This window comes from Gymnodraco acuticeps, unplaced genomic scaffold, assembly GCF_902827175.1.
Source record: "Gymnodraco acuticeps unplaced genomic scaffold, fGymAcu1.1, whole genome shotgun sequence".
Taxonomy (NCBI): Eukaryota; Metazoa; Chordata; class Actinopteri; order Perciformes; family Bathydraconidae; genus Gymnodraco; species Gymnodraco acuticeps.
This window is the reverse complement of record NW_022991443.1, coordinates 952,647-974,897: the sequence shown is the minus strand read 5'-3', so window position 1 is coordinate 974,897 and position 22,251 is coordinate 952,647. Positions and strand designations below refer to the sequence as shown.

The window sequence follows — 22,251 nt, the reverse complement described above, 5'->3', positions numbered from 1 at the left end:
AGGCTAACTCATTTTAAACAAGGAGCATCCAGGATGAGGATGTTTTTTTTCCTTGGATGATAGTAAGCTCGAAAGAAAGTTTTATATTCTGAAAGACAAGACTTTGTTTGTATAAAATCAGCCAAAACCCCAAAATGACCAAAACACCAAGTTTTTTTTACATAAATCAAAAAAAAAAATTGGAATACGCCAGTGCCACATCAGATTGATTTTGAGCAGGTCACATTTTGTCAATACGTTCATAGTCACAAACCATGATCAAAAAGCATGAGCCGTATGTAAACAAAGGTACCCTAGTCATTCTCTTACCCTTGCTTGTTTCTCTATGGAAAGATACATTCGTGATAACTATGTCATACTCCCCCCCCCCCCTCTGTTATTTTTTAAGCTTTCACTCTTAGCAAACACCTATTATCAACCACAGTAAGTGCTAACAGTCTTCTCAGAGGTCAATCGGCTGCATTGTTCTTTACTTTCCACAATAAAACAACTTTATAATCTGATGTTTTGGAATATTTAGAGCCTTACCAGTAAGAATGGTAAAATAATTTATCCCAAAAAAAGGTTTTACGGAAAGGACATTGTGTCACCGAAAACATTATGATTCAGCTACTTATGAAAAGGAGGTGAAAAAGTGCCTTGTTATGGATGGAAATGGTGACATTAAGATGGTGCAAAATAAAAGGTTAGGCTATCACTTAAAAAAAGGACGTCATTGGAGATGATAGGAATTCATGGAATGAAAAAAAAAATGGCCTCCACTCGTCTGACCCAGTCATGGGTCTCAGAGTGTGATCTGGGACAACAATAGGGTAATAGTTTTACCAGTTTGCTCTCCTGCTAAATAGACTGACTGGAACTGGAGGCTGTACATCTGTCTGCAGATCTCTCAGGCTCAGTGTCTGGAGCACTTGCAATATTTGACAGCACGTATTTCCTTTGGTAGGAGTTCATTGGCTCGGCCCATCGCCTCACCTGACTAAAAACATCAAGTCACTGAAGAAAGTCAGGGTCATAAAACCGATGCACTTGAGGCGTAGTAAGTTGCTGTTTTAAATATTTTATTATGGCTAGGAACGTTTTTTTCCTACATAGCTGAAGGCAAGGCACGTTTATTTATATAGCATATTTCAACACAAGGTAATTCAAAGTGCTTTACATAAAACATTAAAAGCATTACATTTAAAACGGGAAGAAAGCCAAGAAAATACAATGGGAGAAATACTCCCTCTGGAGTGAGCTTTGGAACTGTAGCCTTTGCAGACCATTTACATGCACAACGACCTATATAACACACTACAGGAAAGGGCAGTGGAAAGTATTGAGTCTAGATTTAAGTAAACATGCAGTTTTCTTGGAGTTTATTACAGATAAACGCACCATAATAATTGAACGCTGCTTCTCCATGTTTAGTTTGGATATATGTATTTTTAAGTCACTTATTTGACAAACAGGAAACTAGTGTGAAGACCCCAAAATGGAGTGATGGCATCTACTTCGTTTGGACTCTAGCAGCAGCATTCTTAATCAGCTGCAGCTTTATAAACTATTTTTCAAATCCTGAAGACTGAATTACTACTTTACTGCTGCCTTACTTAACTACACCAATGCCTGTTTGTTGGTTGTAAAGACACACATGTGTGTCACCATCTATCACCGTCATTAATCTTGACTTGCTTGAGGCCAGGATGATAAAAAGTCCAGATCTACCCTCTTTAGCTTGCACGCTCTTTGCCAATATGTTTTATCTACACTCGGGAGTCTTAAGGGAGACAACTGTGAAACTGTACTCCTGCAGAAGGCCAGTGAAACGCTGAATTCCAGACGTCTGTATTCTCAGATGCCTTGTAAAACTTAATAGCTCCGTATAGATAAATGGCCAAACTGACCCCATTTGCATTTTCTGTCACAAAACACATGAATAAAACCACTCATTAAAAAATAAATAAGAAAAAGTATATTATGAATGTTAAAAAGACCACCACTGGTGCTAGAGATTTACATACAATTGTGCTCTCTAATTCTTGGCACGACTGCTGAAACCCTTATGTGGCTCTTTAGATTCTCCGGTACTTAGAGGGGATTTGGAGGTGGCTTATTACAGATTGTAGCAAAACACATGAATATCATTTTAGGGTTAAAGTGAGAAATACTGGGTGTTCACACCAAAAGTGGTGCCGTTTGAAAGAAAGGCAAAGGACAGAGTTGGTGTGAGGAAAAAAACATTCCAGGAAAGTCTGTTTGGGTTGCAAATATATATTCAGTAATATGAAGGTGTTTTCCCTTCCCTGTAGTGTGTAATATAGGTGTGTGTGCATGTCAATGATCTAAAATCCCAAAGTTTCCTGTAGAGGGAGCTTTGCCCACACACTAGCCCCCCCCCCCCCCCCCCCCCCCCCCCCCCCCCCCCCCCTGCCTGAAATGCCTCCATTGACTCCTTTGTTTACTTCCCTAACATAACGACATCACTTTGTAACACTTGCGCTTCTATTGGCTAGCATTCCAACACATTGTATGTAATAGGCTTAGTATAGGGGCGAGACATCTCTAAGTGGTTGACCAATGACCACATAGCCGGCCAGCTTACCAACCAGAGCAGACTGGGCTCTGTCGTATTTAAAAGAAAAGTTAAAAACCTTATTTGATTTGTTATCCCCTGCTGTAATAAAGGTCAGTGCCAGTACTCACAAGCAGCCAGCAGCAACAAGCCAAACATATCAAATCTCTTCTCCCTTCAGACTATTATTGTTGTCAAGCTTTAAGGTCAGCTGTATTTAGTGAGACTGAGAAGGTGTTGATTTGGATGGTAAGGGAGGAGAGGAGGTGTTTGGGATGCCATAAATCTGTGATATAGTAAAACTCTACCAATGATTTGCCTGACTAATGTTCGCATGACGGCATAGCCTCCTGTCCCACATAGCCACAAGGGTTTGGGCTGATGAAGTTATAGTTGGATTTAAAGTCATATAATACATAAGCTCTATTACTTGTGATGGTATGATCACATTTGGAAAAGCGGTAAGTACACTGGAAAAAGGGTTTTTGTTCAACCAATTTAAAATGTAAAAAATGGTTCACACCTATTTCTTATTGCTTGAGCCAATGAAAAATAAATAAATTGCCTCAAACAATATTTCTTTAGGAAATGGAAACTATTCTATAAGGCTTTGCACAAAGTATATGTTTCTGTTTGAAGGAAGTTCATTGTATTCAATTATATTTATAATCCAAAATATATATATATATATATAGATTTGATCAAACAATTGTTTATCATTTAAGAAATACAATTTAATAGAAATTATTTGTTTTATCTAATCCAAAAAATATAGATTACATCAATAATTCTTATTACAGAACGATATTCATTGCGTTACGTTCCCTCTTGGCTAGGGGTACAAAAGGGAAACGACACGACCAGATTGGATTTGCTATATGTTACCGGTGGTTTTATTTGTAACGGCAACTGAGTAAATGATGTACACAAACAGCTTGGCCCAACAACGGGTCAATCTGTCACTATCTCACAACAGGGTCTCTAAAAGAGAGTTGCCCAGTACTATACAAAGGAAAGGAAATACTTCACTTCTAAAGTGGAAACAAAACAATAACAAAACGGGACTGTGGGCAAACACAGCTGGTGCGGGTCCACAGGTGCTAATCAACCTGGATCTAAGCAATATACACACAGGAATGCTGGTCTACAGGTGCTAATCAACCTGGATCTAAGCAATATACACACAGGAATGCTGGTCTACAGGTGCTAATCAACCTGGATCTAAGCAATATACACACACAAACCCTATACTAACACAGAACCCGACGACACGCTGCTAATCAGTGTGCTCGCCCAGAAACCCTACTGAATACACTGCTAATCAGTGTAGCTAACACAAAATGCACACGGCTAAACAGTCTCAGAAGTCACAGAACGAAGGTAATGTCACAATGCGAGGGTTGAGGCGTCTGTCACACAATACAGAGCCTCCCGAATGGTATCCGTGACCAGCCTTTATACTCCTCCCCCGGATGACGTGGCAGAAGCGGGCAGGGCTTGGGTGACGTCTGTCCAATCCCCGCGGATGTTGCGAGGTCGAGACGGCCACTGACAGCATAGGAACTGCACAGCTCATTTGCATACACACACAAACAGAGTTAAGGGCACAAGGTAGCAGCGGCTGTAACACTTGTTTATTAATTATATAACATAACATAATTTACAGGGTTTGATAATAATACCAAAAATGTACATATGCTGCACTGCGGTTTAACACTGACATGCGCTGCTTACACCCACATTTGTTTAGATTTTGGCAATATGTATTGACCTTTCAACCAATAAAATATTAACAGTGCATCAATATATCATAACAAATTAAACCAAAACATTCCATTACAGTTCTTAAGTGTCAGATTGACAGCACAATATATAAATTCTTTAAAGAAACCAAGTGAAAAAACAGTCAAAGTGACTTTTTAGAAAACTTTATAAAATTACAACTTCAACATTTTACATTTGAAAGAACACCTTACATTATGACAGGAAATCTAACATAGGAGCAAAGTTCTTTCCTGTAGGACATGGAACATAGGTGTCCGAGAAAAGCCTGCTTACAGGTAGCGTGTCACCCGAGCATGCAGATATAGAAACTTGAATCATCCTGGTTGTGAGAATCGGCCTTATTCACAGAGAAGTCAACTGGCTCTGGGTCACTGGGTTCTGCATGAATGGCTTTTCAAAGTGCGAGATTATTGTGCTCTAAAGTTGAAGTTTAGTTGATCCAAGTGCCAAACTCAGCATCGTCGTCCTGAAGCTGTACCTCATTAGTTAGACCACAGAAGTTCTTTATTTATTGGATGACTTCAATAACAGAGGAGGGGATGCCATTCGGAAGCTCCAATTTCGTGCGTCTGCACTCATCTTTGTGGGAGAGAAACTCTCTGGAGGAACTTTTTGAGTTCAGCCTTTGCAGAACATTTCCATGCACAAAAACCTATAGAACACACTGCAGGAAAGGTGAACCCCCCCCAAAAGCATGATAGGGCCTCTTTAAGACAGGGCTACATTGAACTTGTTATTGTTTGTCATACTTTTAAGTCATATGTCATTTTTCAAGTGTATATTTAAGAGTATACATGCCTGTGCTTCTAATGATATAACCATATGATTGGTTATATCTAATGAACCTACATTACTGCAATGGTGGAAATTGCATACCTCTCTGACTGGCTTCATCATTGAATTGCTTTATTTGTTTTTACATTGGAACAAGAACACCTGGTGTACAGTAGATTGTAAAGGAGACTTCTGGAGCAAGGACTCGAAAAAAAACAATGAGAACAGGGGAAACTTTATGAGTTTACAATCACTACCTGCATCGTTTAAGAATCTGCCTAGACTTTAATTGCATCAGGAATATTGAGACCATTTTGTCAGTTGTTTGGGCAAAAGGTCCAGATTTGGAAGATGTTCTCTTTCAAAATTAGTGCACTTCATGCATATTCTTTTACTGTCATGCACTCGCAATCTGTTAAGGTTGTACCCTGCTCTAGTCCAATGCATGCTGGTATTGGCTGTGTGGATTGACAAGATATTCACGAGTCTAGTCAGGACTGGAAAGCAGTTTTTTAATGTATTAAAATGATGTAAGTAAAAGCTAGAGTCATGGTTTCATATGCAAACGGGGGCCTACTTCTTTCAGTTTGAGACCCTTACTGATGATTTCCTCTGGGAAAAGTGATTCCAGAAAAACATATATTCCAAACTTCTTCTTTGAGAGTTTGAGAGGTTGCTCATTTTCTATTATTCATCTGTAGAAAAAGCTTGATTCCCTCTATTGTCTCTTCCCTACAGCGGACTACAGCACCAGTGAGATGCTCGTGAACATGGGCAACCTGCCCTTGGATGAGTTTTACCCTGCCGTTGCCATCGTCACTCTAATGCGCATCCTGAGAGACCCTTCCCTTTCCAACCACCACACCATGGTGGTCCAGGCCGTCACCTTCATCTTCAAATCTCTGGGCCTCAAGTGCGTCCAGTTTCTGCCGCAGGTCATGCCGACTTTCCTCAATGTCATCCGGGTCTGTGATGCCAGTATCCGAGAGGTTGGTACTGCTAGAGAACAAGAGGACACATTCTGTATGGGTGTTATCTGTTATTCCTCAAGAAAGTGTTTTAGGTCCACATTGTGTCTTTTTCTGGCAGAAAGGGGCTCCCAGCACTTACAAAAAAAAAAGCTTCTATATCTGGAGAAAATATCACACTTTTGTATGACAGATATGCCCCTAGCTGTTTATTATCTATTTGTGCTACAACCTGTCTGTTAGACATTATTTGTTGCCAGTAGCACAAACCGGAAGATCCCTGCTCTCACAATTGATATGAATGAGCTTCACTGCTCAGTCTGACAGCCGTACGGCGGGAAACAATCTCCTCCCACAAATGTTTTTATCTTTGTTATGATAGTTACCGTAATGACTCGGACACAAGACAAAAGCGTCCGCTCGGAATGACTGCATAAAAACAGGGGTACCTTAGAAAGAAGATGCTAGGTGCGGCAGCATGTGCTCACGCAAAAAACCCAATGTGTACACTCTTTTAACTTTCTGTGTTCTCTTTGTTCTCCAGTTCCTGTTCCAGCAGATGGGAATGGTGGTGTGCTTTGTGAAGATCCACATCCGCCCCTACATGGACGACATCTTCACCCTCATCAGAGTGAGTAACTGTGTCAACACCCCCCCCTCCTTCCCACCAACCCAAATCCCTAAACTCAGATCATCCAGCCCTCCTTATTTTCCTTCGAGTCAGGCAAACAGCTGCAAACTCTTAATTGCGCTCAGTTGTGCTCTCTCACTTCCCTCATTACGAGTAATGTGTCCAGGGCCTCTGGAAGGAGTCTAGCCCCATGTCACACTGTACTGCACTTCATGTGTGTTGCTGCTACTAACAAGATTAGAGACTGTGGGACTGAAGGAGTGAGAACAATGTTTCATTTGGATGATATTCTTTTTATTTTGGCTCATTGTTCAGAATAACAGGGAGAGAAAACTGGCGAGGACTCCTGACATTTTTCGTTATCGCATGACGTGGAACAACTGCTAAAGCCATCGGCCTCGCACTTGCACAAACACACTTGTCTAGCACATAATCATAAAGGCAACGGCACAAAATATCATATGACAGTCCTTGTGTCTCGGTAACACCATTAGTGGCACTTTTTGCGATGGCTGCAACCCCTCCTGAAGAAAAGTAATTGAGAGAGTTGAACCACTGCGCCTCAAGTCCCTCTGAGTTAATAAATGGCGAGTGAAACAAAGAATCTATTCATTTTTTCGCTCCAGCGAGGCTACTGCATCCAGATGAGGGGGCTGGAATAGCCATTCAGGATGTTCACTGGAGTCAGAGGAAAGCAGGATGTTGGGGGCTGCTGGAGACCTCTGGCCACTGACAAAACACCTCGGCCAGATCTCACAGCTGAAGCCCATTGACTGATGCATTGCGTGACTCCAAGTCTTCCACCTCCAACTCCAATCGCTATTATCTCTAATGTACACAGAGGCCATGCCTTGATTTTCCAAAACTGTGTCACAAGACACACAGACGTGATGTCAGTCGCATGCTGACAGGAAATTGTCTCCATTCCTCTGAGTAGCGTCGTGACACTCTCTGCCTCTGGCATGTGAAGGCTTTGTCTGTCCCTCTCGCTCATTGATGGAAATACATTTTGACCAAGGTCTTCAGAGCCACACACACTATAAGAGAGAAAGTGGATTAGGCCATGCTTTGTAGAACTGCACAATTAATTGAAATTATCTTTAAACAGCAATCTGGACTAGTGTAATAATTAAATCGCTGGAAGCAGAAAATAAAAAACCATTTAGAATGAAGTTGTATCGAGATATTCCGGTGTACAAATTGTATTTTACAGACGAACAAAACACATTTGTTTTATTGAGATCCTCTTTGAAAAATATGACCATAGTGTGATTTTTAATGTCAATGAAAAATCAAAAAAGTTAAATCCTTCTATTATCAAGAATTATATCACAGTTGCAATATCAGTCAAAATAATCCCAATGGTTTTAGCAATTTTTTTAAAAATTAAAATACCCTACATATGTAACATGAAAATGTTTTCATGTTTGTTCTATTCTAAAATGTAGCAGCTGTTACAAAAATCCAATAGATTATTTTCTTTTATTCTTTACTTTATATACAGAATTTTGACCTTTTTTAAAAACTTAAATATAACTCACTACTACAGACATCTTTTTGTTGTGTAATATCTTTCTTAGTTTATACTTTTTTTAAAATTAAAACTCCATATAATAGTATTTTAATTCATGTCAACATCTTGTGTTCTGTCCTGCAGGAGTACTGGACACCAAACAACCCCATGCAGAACACCATCATCCTGCTGATCGAGCAGATTGTGGTGGCGCTGGGTGGAGAATTCAAGCTGTACCTGCCTCAGCTCATCCCTCACATGCTGCGTGTCTTCATGCACGACAACAGCACCGGGCGCAGTGTCACCATCAAGGTCAGTGCAATGTGCTCATCAACCCTAATGTGCAATTAAAGGCCTACACATGTCTTAAGTAATAGTATTTCACTATTTTTACGTTGATTAAGGAGCACATATTGTGATGAAAGTGTAGCTCAAGAACCAACATTTTAAATACATTGCTAAAGTAAAGCTATTGATTCAGGTGGTGTTAAATGAACAATATTAATTACAACTAATCATAAGGTATTTTAGTTTTTCTTTCTTCTTTTCTTTGCTGTGATACATATTTTTGTTTCGTTTATGATAGGATTTAAAACAGATATAAGATATTTTGTAATTGTGACACATGACTGAATTGATAGAGTTGATCTGATTTTGTTGCAGGAAACGTACAGTAATTCTTGAAAACAGAAGAAATATAAATAAAAAAAGATATAATTGAAACATTTCACAAATTGAACGTCTGGAATTAACTTGTGGTCGCAGAATGGAACAGTTTAAGTGCTCCTAGAAACCTCAACAGAGGCTTGAAAAAAAATTGCTTGGAAATGGGGTTATTGCTTCTATGAATGCTTGTGCCGCAGAGTACAGAGCAATAGCTGAAATAAAAAAGAAATTGAGTCATTTAAAAAGTCCATACAACAGACCAAAGTGCCTGCTGTGGCGCAATCATAGACTGTGGGCGCAATGCATAGGCAGTATCACATCAGAGAGACCTCGGTGTGTCGTTTTTAATGATGCACTCCCTGCATATTGCATTAAGCTCTAAGTCCTTGAGCAATACACCATTTTCCATTTTGTACAGTCACTTTCAATTTCCTATCGTGCCTTTGACAATTTAACTGTTTGGCTTATTTCAAACTGTCGCTTTCCAATTGACCTATAATAGCTTAAGTATTATAAAAAAATCCAGCATATTGTCACGCTAAGTGCTTTGGTGTGGATTCAACGAGTTCTCTTTTTAGTGGAGCGTATTTCTATTCTAGAGAAGAAGGATGAAACCCTCTTTAATGGTCACACATGCAGAGCACACAGCACATACAGTGACATTTGGCCTCTGCTTTTAACCCATCCTAGTACCAGGAGTCTAGTAGTAGGAGCAGTGGGCAGCTATTGTACAGCGCCCAGGGAGCAATGGGAGTGGGGTGGTTGTCCGGTGCCTTGCTGAAGGGGACCACGGCAGGGCCCAGGAGGTGAACTGGGACCTCTCCAAGTAGCAGTCCACACTCCATACTTTAAGTCTGTTCGGGGACTTGAACCGCCGACCCTACAGCTCACAGTACAAGCCCCTATTGACTGAGCCACTGCCGGATAGTGCTTTCCTTGATGACCTCAAAGTGCTGATCAAAATTGATAAATTCAACACAACTTCTAGTAAATAAGTGCATGGTTTGCCGAAATATCCCGCCTATACATTACATGGCAGCAGTTTTTGAGTCCTAAGAACGAGGTTTGAGAAGTATTAAGGAAGAACAGAATAAACTGATGTACAGTATCAGTCAGATGAATATAAAAATGTTTTTGGAATAATCTTTCATAGCAATCGGCTCAAATTGCATTGGATAATCTCATCAACCATCCTGTTGTTCTATCAGGATAAAAGCTAAAGTTTGATCAAAGACTTGATATAAAGGTACCATATGTAGTTTTTGACTACTTGCAGCACTTTTTTTTTACGAGTGTCTTCATACCATGCATGTATAAAGATAAGATTTGGCTACAAATGTCTCCAATCTTTGCCAATCTGCATCACTGGTTAAACGTTTTTTTGGCCCAATGACATCATTTCACTGACACAGAAATGTACAGCCACCAAGTGTTGGAGGCGGGGCCGCTTTCATTCCTATGGACATTTCTTAGTGGAGTCCTGATGACTTAATGTGACTGACACTAAAGTTGTAGTACCACCTTTGAGCGACTAAAAAAAATAGATTAAACACCCCGTTCACTTCCTGGGGGCCTGACCAAAACACCCTGAACATCTGGCCGGTCTCAACTCATTCAAATGAAATGAGAGGATAAATTACTCTTACGCTTTAATGGCATTTTACTACTTTTAGAACCTATTCATTTAAATAAGGGATATTTTAAGGGTTTGTGCTGGCTAGTTGAATTTCTTTAAAAAAATATGACTGACACAGAAGTTCTAGTACCACTGTTTGGCCACTACGAAAATTAGCTTTGGCTTACTCAGTACGAGCACAAGCATGCAAACGACATGATTCACATTTCTAATGACCATGTAACGCTGTGTTACTAATCCGTTTGTGGCATTAATGCACCAAGAAACGTAGTGATGCACCAGTAAAGGAAAGGAAGGAGAAGGCTGCTAGTCAGCAAACATGGATGTTAACAACGCAGGGTCTAAAAGATTAATAAAATCATGTAACGTTTTTTGAGAGGAAGGAATATATTCTGCACCTTTTAACTCTGTCTTGATTATTGGAAAAAAGGTCATAAATCTGGTGTTGAGCTAAAAGATAAAATGTCAGAGTGAATTGTTATTTGAGTAGATAACATAAATTATCTTCTTCTGCCAAGAGAAGTGTGTGTGTTTTTTTAAAGCCCTCATCACTCCACACTCCTTCAAAAGGCACAGGAGCTCAGGCCACAGTTGACTTATTGGGGTGCTGCTTTCTGTTTGCGGTTTCCATCGATATCCATCAAAAACCATACACGTCTAAGCAGGTCTTTCACTTGTAATACCTCAGTTCAAAGACGGCATGGACCTGTAGCTGACACACTCTCCTGTTTCTGCAGCTGCTGCCAGAAGCTGTCTGGGTTTCCCTTCAAACTCTAAATCATGGTTTTCGGGCACAGACCACAAAGAGAGATTCGTAAGAAGCGCGGACCTCCTGTGCTCTCTGCTCTTGTGCTGTTTTGTCTCAGTCTTCAGTGTTAGATAACCCGGCAGCCCACAGTCTGGATAGCCCATAACTCAGGGCCTGGGTCTGGAGCCTAATCTTTAACACAGGATGGAGGTCACCAAATGGGGGGGAGCTGGGAATCAGGTTACCCTTTAGTCCAAAGGAGAAGAAAAGAAAAACAAACCTCCATCAGGAGCTGCTCTGTCCAGCCACCCCACAACACACACACACACACCTCGGCTCCCTGCTGTCTCGGCGTGCTCAATTTAAACGTGCGGGTGGAGGTGTGGGAAAAGAACGGAAGTGGTAATGTTGCGTGTTGGGGGCAACTTACGTCATCCTTTAAGACCACCATCTGTCCACACAACATGACATCACCGGTTGCCAAATATCTAAAGATTTAGGAACAATCACACAGCTAATGTTAGCTAATGCAGCTAATGCATTCCTACTTTCAGTTAGTTCTTAATGTTCCATTTTATAATTATATGTATTCAGTAGGGCTGTCAAACGATTACAATTTTTAATCAGATTAATAATAATAATAATAATAATGTAATAACAGTTTAAAAATGTATTAATCATGATTAATCACCATTCGAACTATGTCCAAAATATGCCATTTCTTTATGTATATTGTTGTGGGAATGGAAAGATAAATGAAAGAAGGCGGATATATCCATTTCACATACAGTATGTATGTTTATTATAACATTTTTCTGTGTGTCAAAATGAAAGACAGCCCACACACCTATCAATCATCAAACCGTGGGGTCTTAATGCATTACGTGTTGATTTCTATCAACGGGGGAGTACTTCAGGAAAGTCGACGGGGGGGGCTAGTGGAGTACTTCGTGACCACAGAGTGTGAACGCTGTGATCAGCTGTTTTAGCGCAGTTCTCCAGTGAAGGGGGGGAGTCTCCCTCCGCAGCCGGTTGGCGTAGTTTTGGCACAATTCCGTTGTACAGACCAACGTTAACAGCAGCCCTGTCTGTGCACACGGAGACCGACACTAGCCTCATCCCAATACCCCTCCTCGACTCCTCTCTTCCCCTCCTCCGGGACTTGACCCGGAAATCGATCAAGACACTCCATTTTGAAGGACGTCCCAATAGCTGAAATGCACACGGAGGAGTCGAGGAGGGGTGAGGGAGGAGGGGTGCGGGAGGAGACGAAAGGGAGGATACACGCGAGCAGACTACGCGGAAGTGTTTTCACTACTCGCGTATAAAAGCCCAGCCCCCACCTTCACAGCTGGTCGATTTCAACAGAGGAAAACCGACAACTGGAAGATGAGTGGAAAAGCGTCACATAAATGTATAAGTGCTCACAGCTCCATGGGAATTATTATGTGCAATTCATTTCTAAAAGGCTTTCACATTACTATTTATATTTTTATTTAAATGTAGGCTACATTTTACACCAAAACGGAACACAAAAGCAGGACCAACCATCATACATTGAATTCCTTGACTAACAAGAGAAAGATTCATTCATTTAAATATTTAACCAGAAATGGGCCGGTTCTAAAGGGTTCTTCAGTTAAGCCCGATGAGAGGGGATACAGCTGTGCACATGTCATCATTAACAGACGTCGTTTAAGAGTGACGTTTGAGTGAACGAGGACATCCCAATTAATACCTGAGGACTCCTCCGTCCTTGCGTCACCTCCTCGTGTCTCTCGCTCGCATCTTACGGAGGCGGAGCTAAGATGCAAGGAAGGGACGCGAGTGAGGGAAAGGAGGAGTCGAGGAGGGGTATTGGGATGAGGCTTCTGTCGTCCGGTGATCTAACCGCCTTCTGGAAAAGCTTCACAAGTACGTCGGTACGCAAATGTGCTTTGTGACACAAGTGACGGTATGCATTTCAGATTACGCACATAACCCGTACCAGTTATGTGCACCCCTGGGGCCCTTCTCACTTCTCTTATTTTTAATTTCCTCGCTCCTCGGTCTCGGTCTCACCGGAAGTTGATTTGTCTGCGCCATCTTGAGTAGCGTCCCAATGGCCTTATTTTTGCCGGAGGAGCGAGGAGCGATAATGGAGGAGCGATAACCGAGGAACCACCAGACCATCCTTCGATGAAACCCTCAGACACTCGCCCCGCCCCCTTACTGTGTATCGGTCACTGATTGGACGAGGCAGTGCATGCACTGATCTGATGCTTCTTGAGATGAGAGCAGTTTCTCAGCGGAGTGAAGAAAATACATGAACCTCACGGGACTCACTCCTCAGTTTATACCGTGGTTTGTTTCAATTAATGTTTCATTTAGTTACAAATATGTGATACATATCTGAACAACAAAGTGGTCAAAAATCATTTTCTTCATTTATTGGAAACATTTTCATGATCGCTTTTTTCGTTTAGCCCTATGGTTTAGCCCAGGGCTTCTCAAACTCCGGACCAAGGTCTTAACTATACAAAACATGTCTGTGAAGTTTTTTGCTTAAAACACCAAACAGTTCACCCATTTAAGCCATACTGCTCATACCCCTCTTTTGCAGCCCTGTTAGAGAAACCTGAAACACCGGATGTTGGGTCCTTAGCTTGAAAAAAAAGAAAAGAGGAGGCGGAGCTAATGCCTGATCAGAATTCTACCGGAGATAAAGTTACATTCTGTTGTGATAAAACGCCATCCTGTTCTAAACCACATCATGGATTATTTCTGAAACAGTATGGAGCTCAAATGCTTTTTCTCTTGCGGGTTGTTCTCTTGTTTATCACAAGGTGATTTTTGATTTCCTGCTTTTTAAACACATGTGCTCTCCAGTACAGGTTACTGAGTGTTAGCGAGGCTTGCTAATGTAAACAAAGACGAGATTACGTCCAAAACACGTCAGGCATTGTTTCTGATAGCAACTGTCTGTGGGTCCGCTGCCGATTTGACGTCAGATCGGCAGCAAATCTGTATCCGCTCGTTGTACCCCTGTTTTTAAAAGATTTGGGTACGGAGGAAAAGAGAGAGGGTTTTATTTTCTGACGCTGCGTGAGTTCCCCGACCCACCGGGGACACATATTTATGTATAAAATACATCACAAATTGCATTTTGCATGATAGCTCCCCTTTAATGTATATTTTCTTGTGTCTGACGCGTTCTGAGAATGAATGTGCATATATATTTACTTGTGTGCGCGAGCGTGACATGCATTTAAGTTAACCGCAAGTTTACCTTGACTTTCTAATGCTTCTAATGCCATTTTTGCCGAGGTTCAAGGCATTGGCTACAGACAAACAGTGCCATTTCTCCCACTAGTTCAAGCCATCACACTGTATGTATGTATTGAATGTGTGTGTGTATACAGGGGCGCCGTTTACCAACAGGCAAGTGCTTGGACCAGAAGGGGGCCCCCAAATAAAGTAGATTAATCCAATCCAATCCAACTTTATTTATATAGCACTTTAAAACCTCCTGACCAAAGTGCTGTACAGAGAGATACATACAATATAAAACCGCTCAGCTCAGCTCACAAAACATAAAATAAATAAATACATTTAAAATAAAAGATACAAACACAAAACAAACCAGAATAAACGTAAACATTTAACAACAGCAACGACAACATGAAAGACCCTTTCATTTACTGCAACAACATGTCGGGAAACCCCCTTAAGGGGGTCCCATGCATAGCACGCCGAAACTGCTTCTTAATTTCCTTTTACTTTACTGGCATTGATCCGGACCATTGACCTTGTATAAAATTCACAAGTGGACCTTTAACAAAAAAGTTTGAGGACCCCTGGTTTAGCCTATACATTTTAAGAATGGCGTTTATCTTTTTTGAGAATGAGTTCTTATTTGATTTTATTTATTTGGGTCTACAACAGATGATACAAATGTTTGTGTCAGCAAATGTGTACTAACAGAGGCGGGGTGTGTGTGGAAATAACGGAGACAGAGCTGCTGTCAGACGATCAGCTGTGCAGCGTCATCACAAACGGACGTCGCTTCACGTGACGCTCCGGAGGAGAGGACGTCCCATTGCTCTTAAAACTCATTTCCCTGCTTCTCGTGGTTTCCTTGCGTCTCTCCATGCTTCCCTGGTAGGAGGGACTAATCACAGGGAAACGACGCAAGTGAGGGACGCAAGGAATCCATTTAACCGAAGTGAGAAGGGCCCCTGTACTACAGCAAAAGTATTCTCTGTCGGGACTTCCTGCAACAACACCACGCCGTTATCTTGATTCTGATTGGCCAGAAGACATTATCAAAGATGTTCTATTGAGAAGACAATCACTACGTGACAAAAGTTTTCAAAACCGTTTCTAGTCTTCGGTATTTCCAGACAAGTGGCTACTGAAATCAATCTGACTAACTGCTGTCTGTGCAATTTACTCCGCGAGTTGGCAGACTTTATTTTGCTTACTTTAACATCATTTTTCATGGTGGGCCTAAGCCATTTCTTGGTATGGGTGTAGCCTACCCCAGCCATACCCTGGCGCTGCCACTGGTGGGATGTATGGGGCGGGCCACTCTGCACATGCGTTAAATATTTTAACGCAATTAATTCAAAAAAATTAATTACCGCCGTTAACGCGATCATTTTGACAGCATTAGTATTCAGACATGAATACATGTTTTGTTAAAACAGCTTTCAAGTGTAGACCCATTAGAAATTGAAAGAAGGCCATATATGAATACCAATTGATTGACGTGTCTGTGCTGTTCAACAATGAAATAATTTAAAATCTCATTAACGTTGCACTGGAAACTTCATAATGTCCTTAGCTCCAATTTGTTTCCCATTTTAGCTTTGCTGCTATGTTAAATTATCATGATGATGTGGATGCATTATGCCTAATTATAACTAGCAAGGACAACAAGCAGATTCACAAAGAGTGTCATTCTAAAAATGAGTGAATTGGGTTCCAAACAATGTGTATTAAAAGCAATTTTAAAGGGGCCCTATTATTATTTTTTAGGTTTCCCTTTCCTGTAGTGTGTTGTGTTTTTGTGCCTGAATACTTACTTTAGTATAGTATTACTTTACTTATGTTACTTATAGTGGCATCACTATGTAACACTCACGCTTCTATTGGCTAGCGCTCAAAAACATTGTACGTGGTTGACCAATCACAACAGAGCCAGCTAGCCAATCAGAGCAGTCTGTGCTCTGGTTTCAGACGTTTCAGACAGAGGGTGAAAAGAGGTGCTGCAGCACAGGCAGTATGAACAAATAAAGAGCTTTTTGAACATTAAAGCATGGAGACATGTCACAGTATAGGCACACAATACAAATATGAACCTGAACATTAGCATAATATATCCTCTTTAAGTTTTTTCAAACATGTTCTGTGAAGAATGCCTGTTGAGTTAAATGCTATATAAAAAATATATGCGAGTAGACCCTTTTCATCCACCTGCATTATGGTGAAGATGAGGGTCATAGCTAGGGATGAGTATCGTTAAGGTTTTAACGGTACTACTACTTTTATCGATACCGCTTATCGGTTTGGTCTTTTAACGGTACTCTTATCGGTTCTTTTGGAGAAAACTAACTATATGTTGTATGTCAGGGACTACGGATGTAAATTAGCTCAAAGCTCAAATCCGGCATATTTACACTTGAAGCATTATTTGTCTAAAGTGTTTATTAATGTGCATTTATAAATTAAACCCATTATTATTATTATTATTATTATTATTGTCCCTATTCAAATAAACGATTTAAATGAAAAATGAAAATAAACAAATTATGAACAAAACTAACATTGCTTATTATTTAAATTAAATACATAATATTTCACATCAAAAGAAACAACAGTGTTTTAATAAATTGTATTAAATAATGTGATGACAGAACTGTAAACAGAATAGCTGAAACTTTAACAAAATAAATAACTCAGTTTCCTCTAATCATTAACCCATGTTTGTATAATGTAGTTAACTCCGTGTGTTGCTGCTAGCATACATAACACCTGACGTGGAAACGTTACTCGTGGACGGGGCTACAGAGCTGCTAGAAAGACAGTGGAACCCGGTGCATTCCTCCGTCTGAATGTGGAGCACTTTTGATAAATGTTTAGACAAATTGCTCGTGTTACCGCCCTTTCATGCTAAACTCTTATTGAACTTTTGGTAACGACTAACGAGCACTGTCCACATCGAGACGGGTAAAGTTTAACCACACCTCGGAGCGTGTTCTCTCTCCGCCATCTCCTTCGTGTGTGTTGATGCATGTAGCAGGCAGCTGCGTGTGTGTAAACTGCCCCGCTCCCTCGCACACAGACGGGGGAGAGAGATCTCCCGGCTGGATTGGAAAGATCAAAAATACTAAAAATGACGCATTTTGCAGTCTTTTTGCGTATTAGAAACGGAGTTGGCGACACTAAAACTGCAATATAATGTTTGTGTAGCAATAATACATATGACATGTTTTTTAGATGTCTCCAGTATCGATAAAAATACCGATAACGTCGGAGCTTAACGTTACCACAGTCTTTAATAATTCAGCCCCGGGGCCCGTTTAATACTGGGGCGCGGTACCCATCCCTAGTCATAGCTCCATTCACAGTCATAAGATTGCCGTTTTGGGTACATGACCACACCATGAGTTTCTCTCACAATTGTCAACTTTGGTTTGGCACAGCTCAAATTCACACACTGTGGTCTTTCTGTTTAACTCTGGAACTTGCCTGAAGTAGTTCCTGCTCTATTCTATTTGTTTTATGTGATCATTTGTTTTCATATATTTATGTATTACCTTCTGTTTTGCCAAAGAGCTCAAATGTGCTTTGGGAATCAAACCAGGGACATCAAAGATACATAGCATACTTAATATACGACAAGTCCCAATTGTAGTGCTTTTTGTGTAGGGTTTTTAACTTTGAATATGCTCTGTATTATATTTGATGTCTGTGTGCTGCAAGGTGACATCCATAAATAAAATATTCACTCATACATTCGCCCATAGCAGAGCAGAATCGTCCTGGAAGGCTAGCATTAGTGCCAGCACACCATCCAGTGTTTTTTCCCTGGAAAAAAGGCCATTTAGCCATAACAAGCTCATTAAAAAGAACTGCTTAAGTGTTGCGGTATGTGGGACTGAGCAGCATGTGCTCTCCGTTGCAGATGCTCAACGCCATCCAGCTGTTTGGTGCCAACCTGGACGACTACCTGCACTTGCTGCTGCCTCCCATCGTCAAGCTGTTTGACGCCAACGATGTGCCCCTGCAGGCCCGCAAGTCAGTACTCCACATGGCTAACTCAAGTTACTACTGTGCTCAAGTTACTACTGTGCTCAAGTAGTCGGAGTCGTAACACTACTGGCCATTGTTTTGTCCATTTTTCCAGCTTTATCATACTTTATTCATAGAAAGAAAATAACAGTGCAGCTACTGCTCTGGGGGGTGATGGGCTGATCCACCAATCAGAGCATCTTTGTTTGATCCCCCCTTGCGTCAACATGTGTCCTTTTGCAAGACATCTAACCCCAAATTGCATGAAGGCATCTCTACAGTATTGAAGTATATGTAATACAGAGGATTTTATGGACTAAATTTGAAAGCTGTGGTGGAAATTGGCTCGCTTTACTGTATTAGTATATTAATAGCAGGTGTCCATCTTCTAATAAATATATCTGGCTGACGTCTAAGAGGATATATTTTTGATCCATCTAATAGACTTCCCAGACCTTTCAGTTCATAAATGGAATCTTGTGGAGTCAAGTTTTAACCATTTAATTGTTATATATTTAATTGCTGCTGTTAACACTATTTTAAAGATATATTTCTTAGCTTTTCCATCAATGCCTACCAGAAGTACTCCTAGAAGGGCCGCCTTTGGATTGAATTGAGGTGGAACACTTCATTAAGGGCATCAAACACCTCATCCCAAAACGTTCTTAATTAGGGACATTTAATTGGTTTTGTTGGGCCCATTTAAGCTACTATTTTGGACTTCCTCAAAAATGACCTTTCATTTTAAATCGGATTTGATTGTATTAACACTTGTACCACAATCATGAAAAAAGTAATTATATTAGCTATGATTCTGGAAAAATAACAAGGTTCAAATTGTAGTATCTTCACAGCTTTTTAAGTGCACTTTTATGTCCTTTCTGTCCTCCTACTGTTTGACTGAAGCTTAGCATTTCGTGTTGATCTGTGTTTCCTCTCAGGGTTGCCTTGGAGACACTGGACCGGCTGACTGAGTCCCTGGACTTCACCGACTACGCTTCACGCATCATCCACCCAATTGTCCGAGCTCTTGACAGCACGCCTGATCTGCGCGCCACCGCGATGGACACCCTGTCCTCACTAGTATTCCAGTTGGGAAAAAAGGTAGCTAAAGCTGTCCCCGGGGCTTGTAACTATGTAGCTATTATTCAAAAACTTCCAGCTTCCCTACTGCTAGCTTCAGATGAACAGCACTTCAGTAACCCCTTCACCCCCCCTAGTGTTTATAACTTCCTGCCAGACTGCTGATGTCATTGGCCATTTTGCAGTGGGGGGTTGGTGTTTACGAGAGTGGATGAGGTCACGTTCACCCTTCCCTTTATCCGTAAAACACTGCTATCGTTTTCAGGCCTAACCTCAGAACCACTAACACACGTGCAGCCTCATCTGGAAACTAACGTGCTGCTTTTGATCTGAGACTCACGGTGGTTAGAGACAAGTGCAGGGTAGCTATTAGGCTTCTGGTGTTGGGAAAGAGGTAGCCAGATCAAACCACATCAAGCACATCAACACCCTTTTATTTACTCTGCTTCTCTTCCCCCTTATTTTCAGTACCAGATCTTCATCCCCATGGTAAACAAAGTGATGCTGAAGCACAGGATCAACCACCAGCGATACGACATACTCATATGTCGCATTGTTAAGGTGAGTCACACAATATATCCAGGTTTTCTATGAAACATATTAAAGCAATTGATGCCAACACACATTTCCAACATGTCTCCTTAATTCATCAGCTTTTGTTCATTAGGCCTCATTCACCATCTTTTTTTTAGGTAGAACAAGCAAGCAATGTTTTCTTGGTTGGGATTTGTTTTTAGATATTAATAGAATCTGCACACACTCAAGAACACACTAACTCACATTTTAGGTTTGACAGAATTGTGCAAAATTATTGTTTTTTATGTTTTGTACAGTAAAACAATACACTAACTTGAATTCTGTATCCTATGTATTTTTAGTTATTTTATATCCACCAATAATGCTTCTAAATATGTTGGCTAGTAGGAGTACATTTTCTGCACAAGTACCTCTACTTCACTCAACTACTATTTAAGTGGAGTCCTTTTCCTCCACCGTAGGTCCTTCATGACAATATCCTCTAAACTTTTCTTTGTAATTTGTTTGTGTGCACACCGCTTTATTTGATAGTCTCATGCCCTTTTATTTTAATTGGCGGGGTGTTTACCTGCAAATTAGGATGAACTGGCATCCTTTCTGAATTTATGAGCACAATAGGATTTATTATAAGATTACCTCATGATATCTGAAGGCGACTTTTCTTAGGTCCTTTTTAATTATAAATGGTCAAATAAGTCCCATTGATCTTGTCTACCTCCTGCCTAGTCAGAGCCCATTATAAACACTTCATGACACAGAGCACCTACACATGCCAGCATACATTACCCAATCATGAACAAACTGCTTTTGTTGTACAGTGCATCATAACTAAGTCATTATCATGATTTGTTTATCAACAGTTTCCCCTCAGGAAGGAAATGTGCTTCTATATTGATAGAACATGTTTTTATTCTGTGTGTGTGTTTGTGTGTGTGTTTGTGTGCGTGTGTGTGTGTTTTATAGGGCTATACTCTGGCTGAGGAGGAAGAGGACCCTCTAATCTTCCAACATCGCCACCTTCGTGGTAACCAAGGCGACGCTCTGGTCAGCGGGCCGGTGGAGGCGGGGCCTATGAAGAAGCTTCACGTCAGCACTACAGCACTTCAAAAGGTCAGAGGAGATGATTGACTTTTTATACTTTTGAAACTCATATTCCTTTGCAGTAAAAGGCACAAAATGCAAGACCAGTGTGGCAGTAGCTGTATTGTTTACCGATTGCTGTTGTATACATTTACCAGCCCTGTATACAAGCCCATAGTTTATTTGTGAATTTGTGATGACATATGGAACAACAAACTGGTGATTGATTAAAGGAAAAACTTGAACAAATACTTGGAACACACAATGAAAGCAGATGCTTCCTTTCAGAGCACAGGGGGTCACTGAGTCGACGGGTGAATATGAAAATTATGTGATTCATATGCTATGACCTGCGCTGTTACATCACCGGTACTGTTCAACAGTTGAATGATGCAATCTTTTGGAATGACTCAGTTCTTTAACTGCCAAGATACCACAAGATGTATCCAATTTGTCCTACACGGACGCATTACCTGCAGAAACGATACTGCTCCCACGTAGTTCCCAGTGACTGAGACGGATGGTTTCTGTTTCTTCATAGGCCTGGGGTGCTGCAAGAAAAGTGTCCAAAGACGATTGGCTGGAGTGGCTGAGGCGCTTGAGTGTGGTCTTGCTGAAGGAGTCGTCCTCCCCCGCCCTGAGGTCCTGCTGGTCACTGGCTCAAACCTACATCCCCCTCGCCAGGTACACCACTTCTTTGGTCTACCCTTTTAGCCGTTCTTTCTTTTAGGTTGTCCTCTTGTTGCAGTCCCTTATTGGTTTACATCCGTGGTCTACTATAACAGCTAAAAACATTAACATAATGGCCATATTATCCAATGCAAATGACCACATTTTAATTTCTCTCTTTCTGATTTGCGCTTCCCTTGTTACAGTTGGTGGACAACCATCTTTGAGCTAAATCTGGTTTAGAAATAAGGTTTTGTGACAGCTGGTCCATTGAAAAAAATAAATATATATATTCAATCTGCAATAAGAAGATTCAAAAATGTAAATAT

General features: G+C 40.8%; 1 protein-coding gene across 1 annotated transcript in view; it reads left to right on the top strand.

Moving 5' to 3' along the window:
* The window catches only part of mtor (mechanistic target of rapamycin kinase), a 127,816-nt gene that overhangs the window by 19,001 nt on the left and 86,564 nt on the right, over positions 1-22,251 (top strand). Inside the window, exons 19-26 of the mRNA XM_034196335.1 lie at positions 5,855-6,105; positions 6,629-6,715; positions 8,373-8,540; positions 18,447-18,559; positions 19,495-19,657; positions 20,105-20,197; positions 21,137-21,283; positions 21,795-21,937. Of these exons, the coding sequence (XP_034052226.1) occupies positions 5,855-6,105; positions 6,629-6,715; positions 8,373-8,540; positions 18,447-18,559; positions 19,495-19,657; positions 20,105-20,197; positions 21,137-21,283; positions 21,795-21,937 (1,165 nt within the window). The remainder of the gene's footprint in view (positions 1-5,854; positions 6,106-6,628; positions 6,716-8,372; positions 8,541-18,446; positions 18,560-19,494; positions 19,658-20,104; positions 20,198-21,136; positions 21,284-21,794; positions 21,938-22,251) is intronic.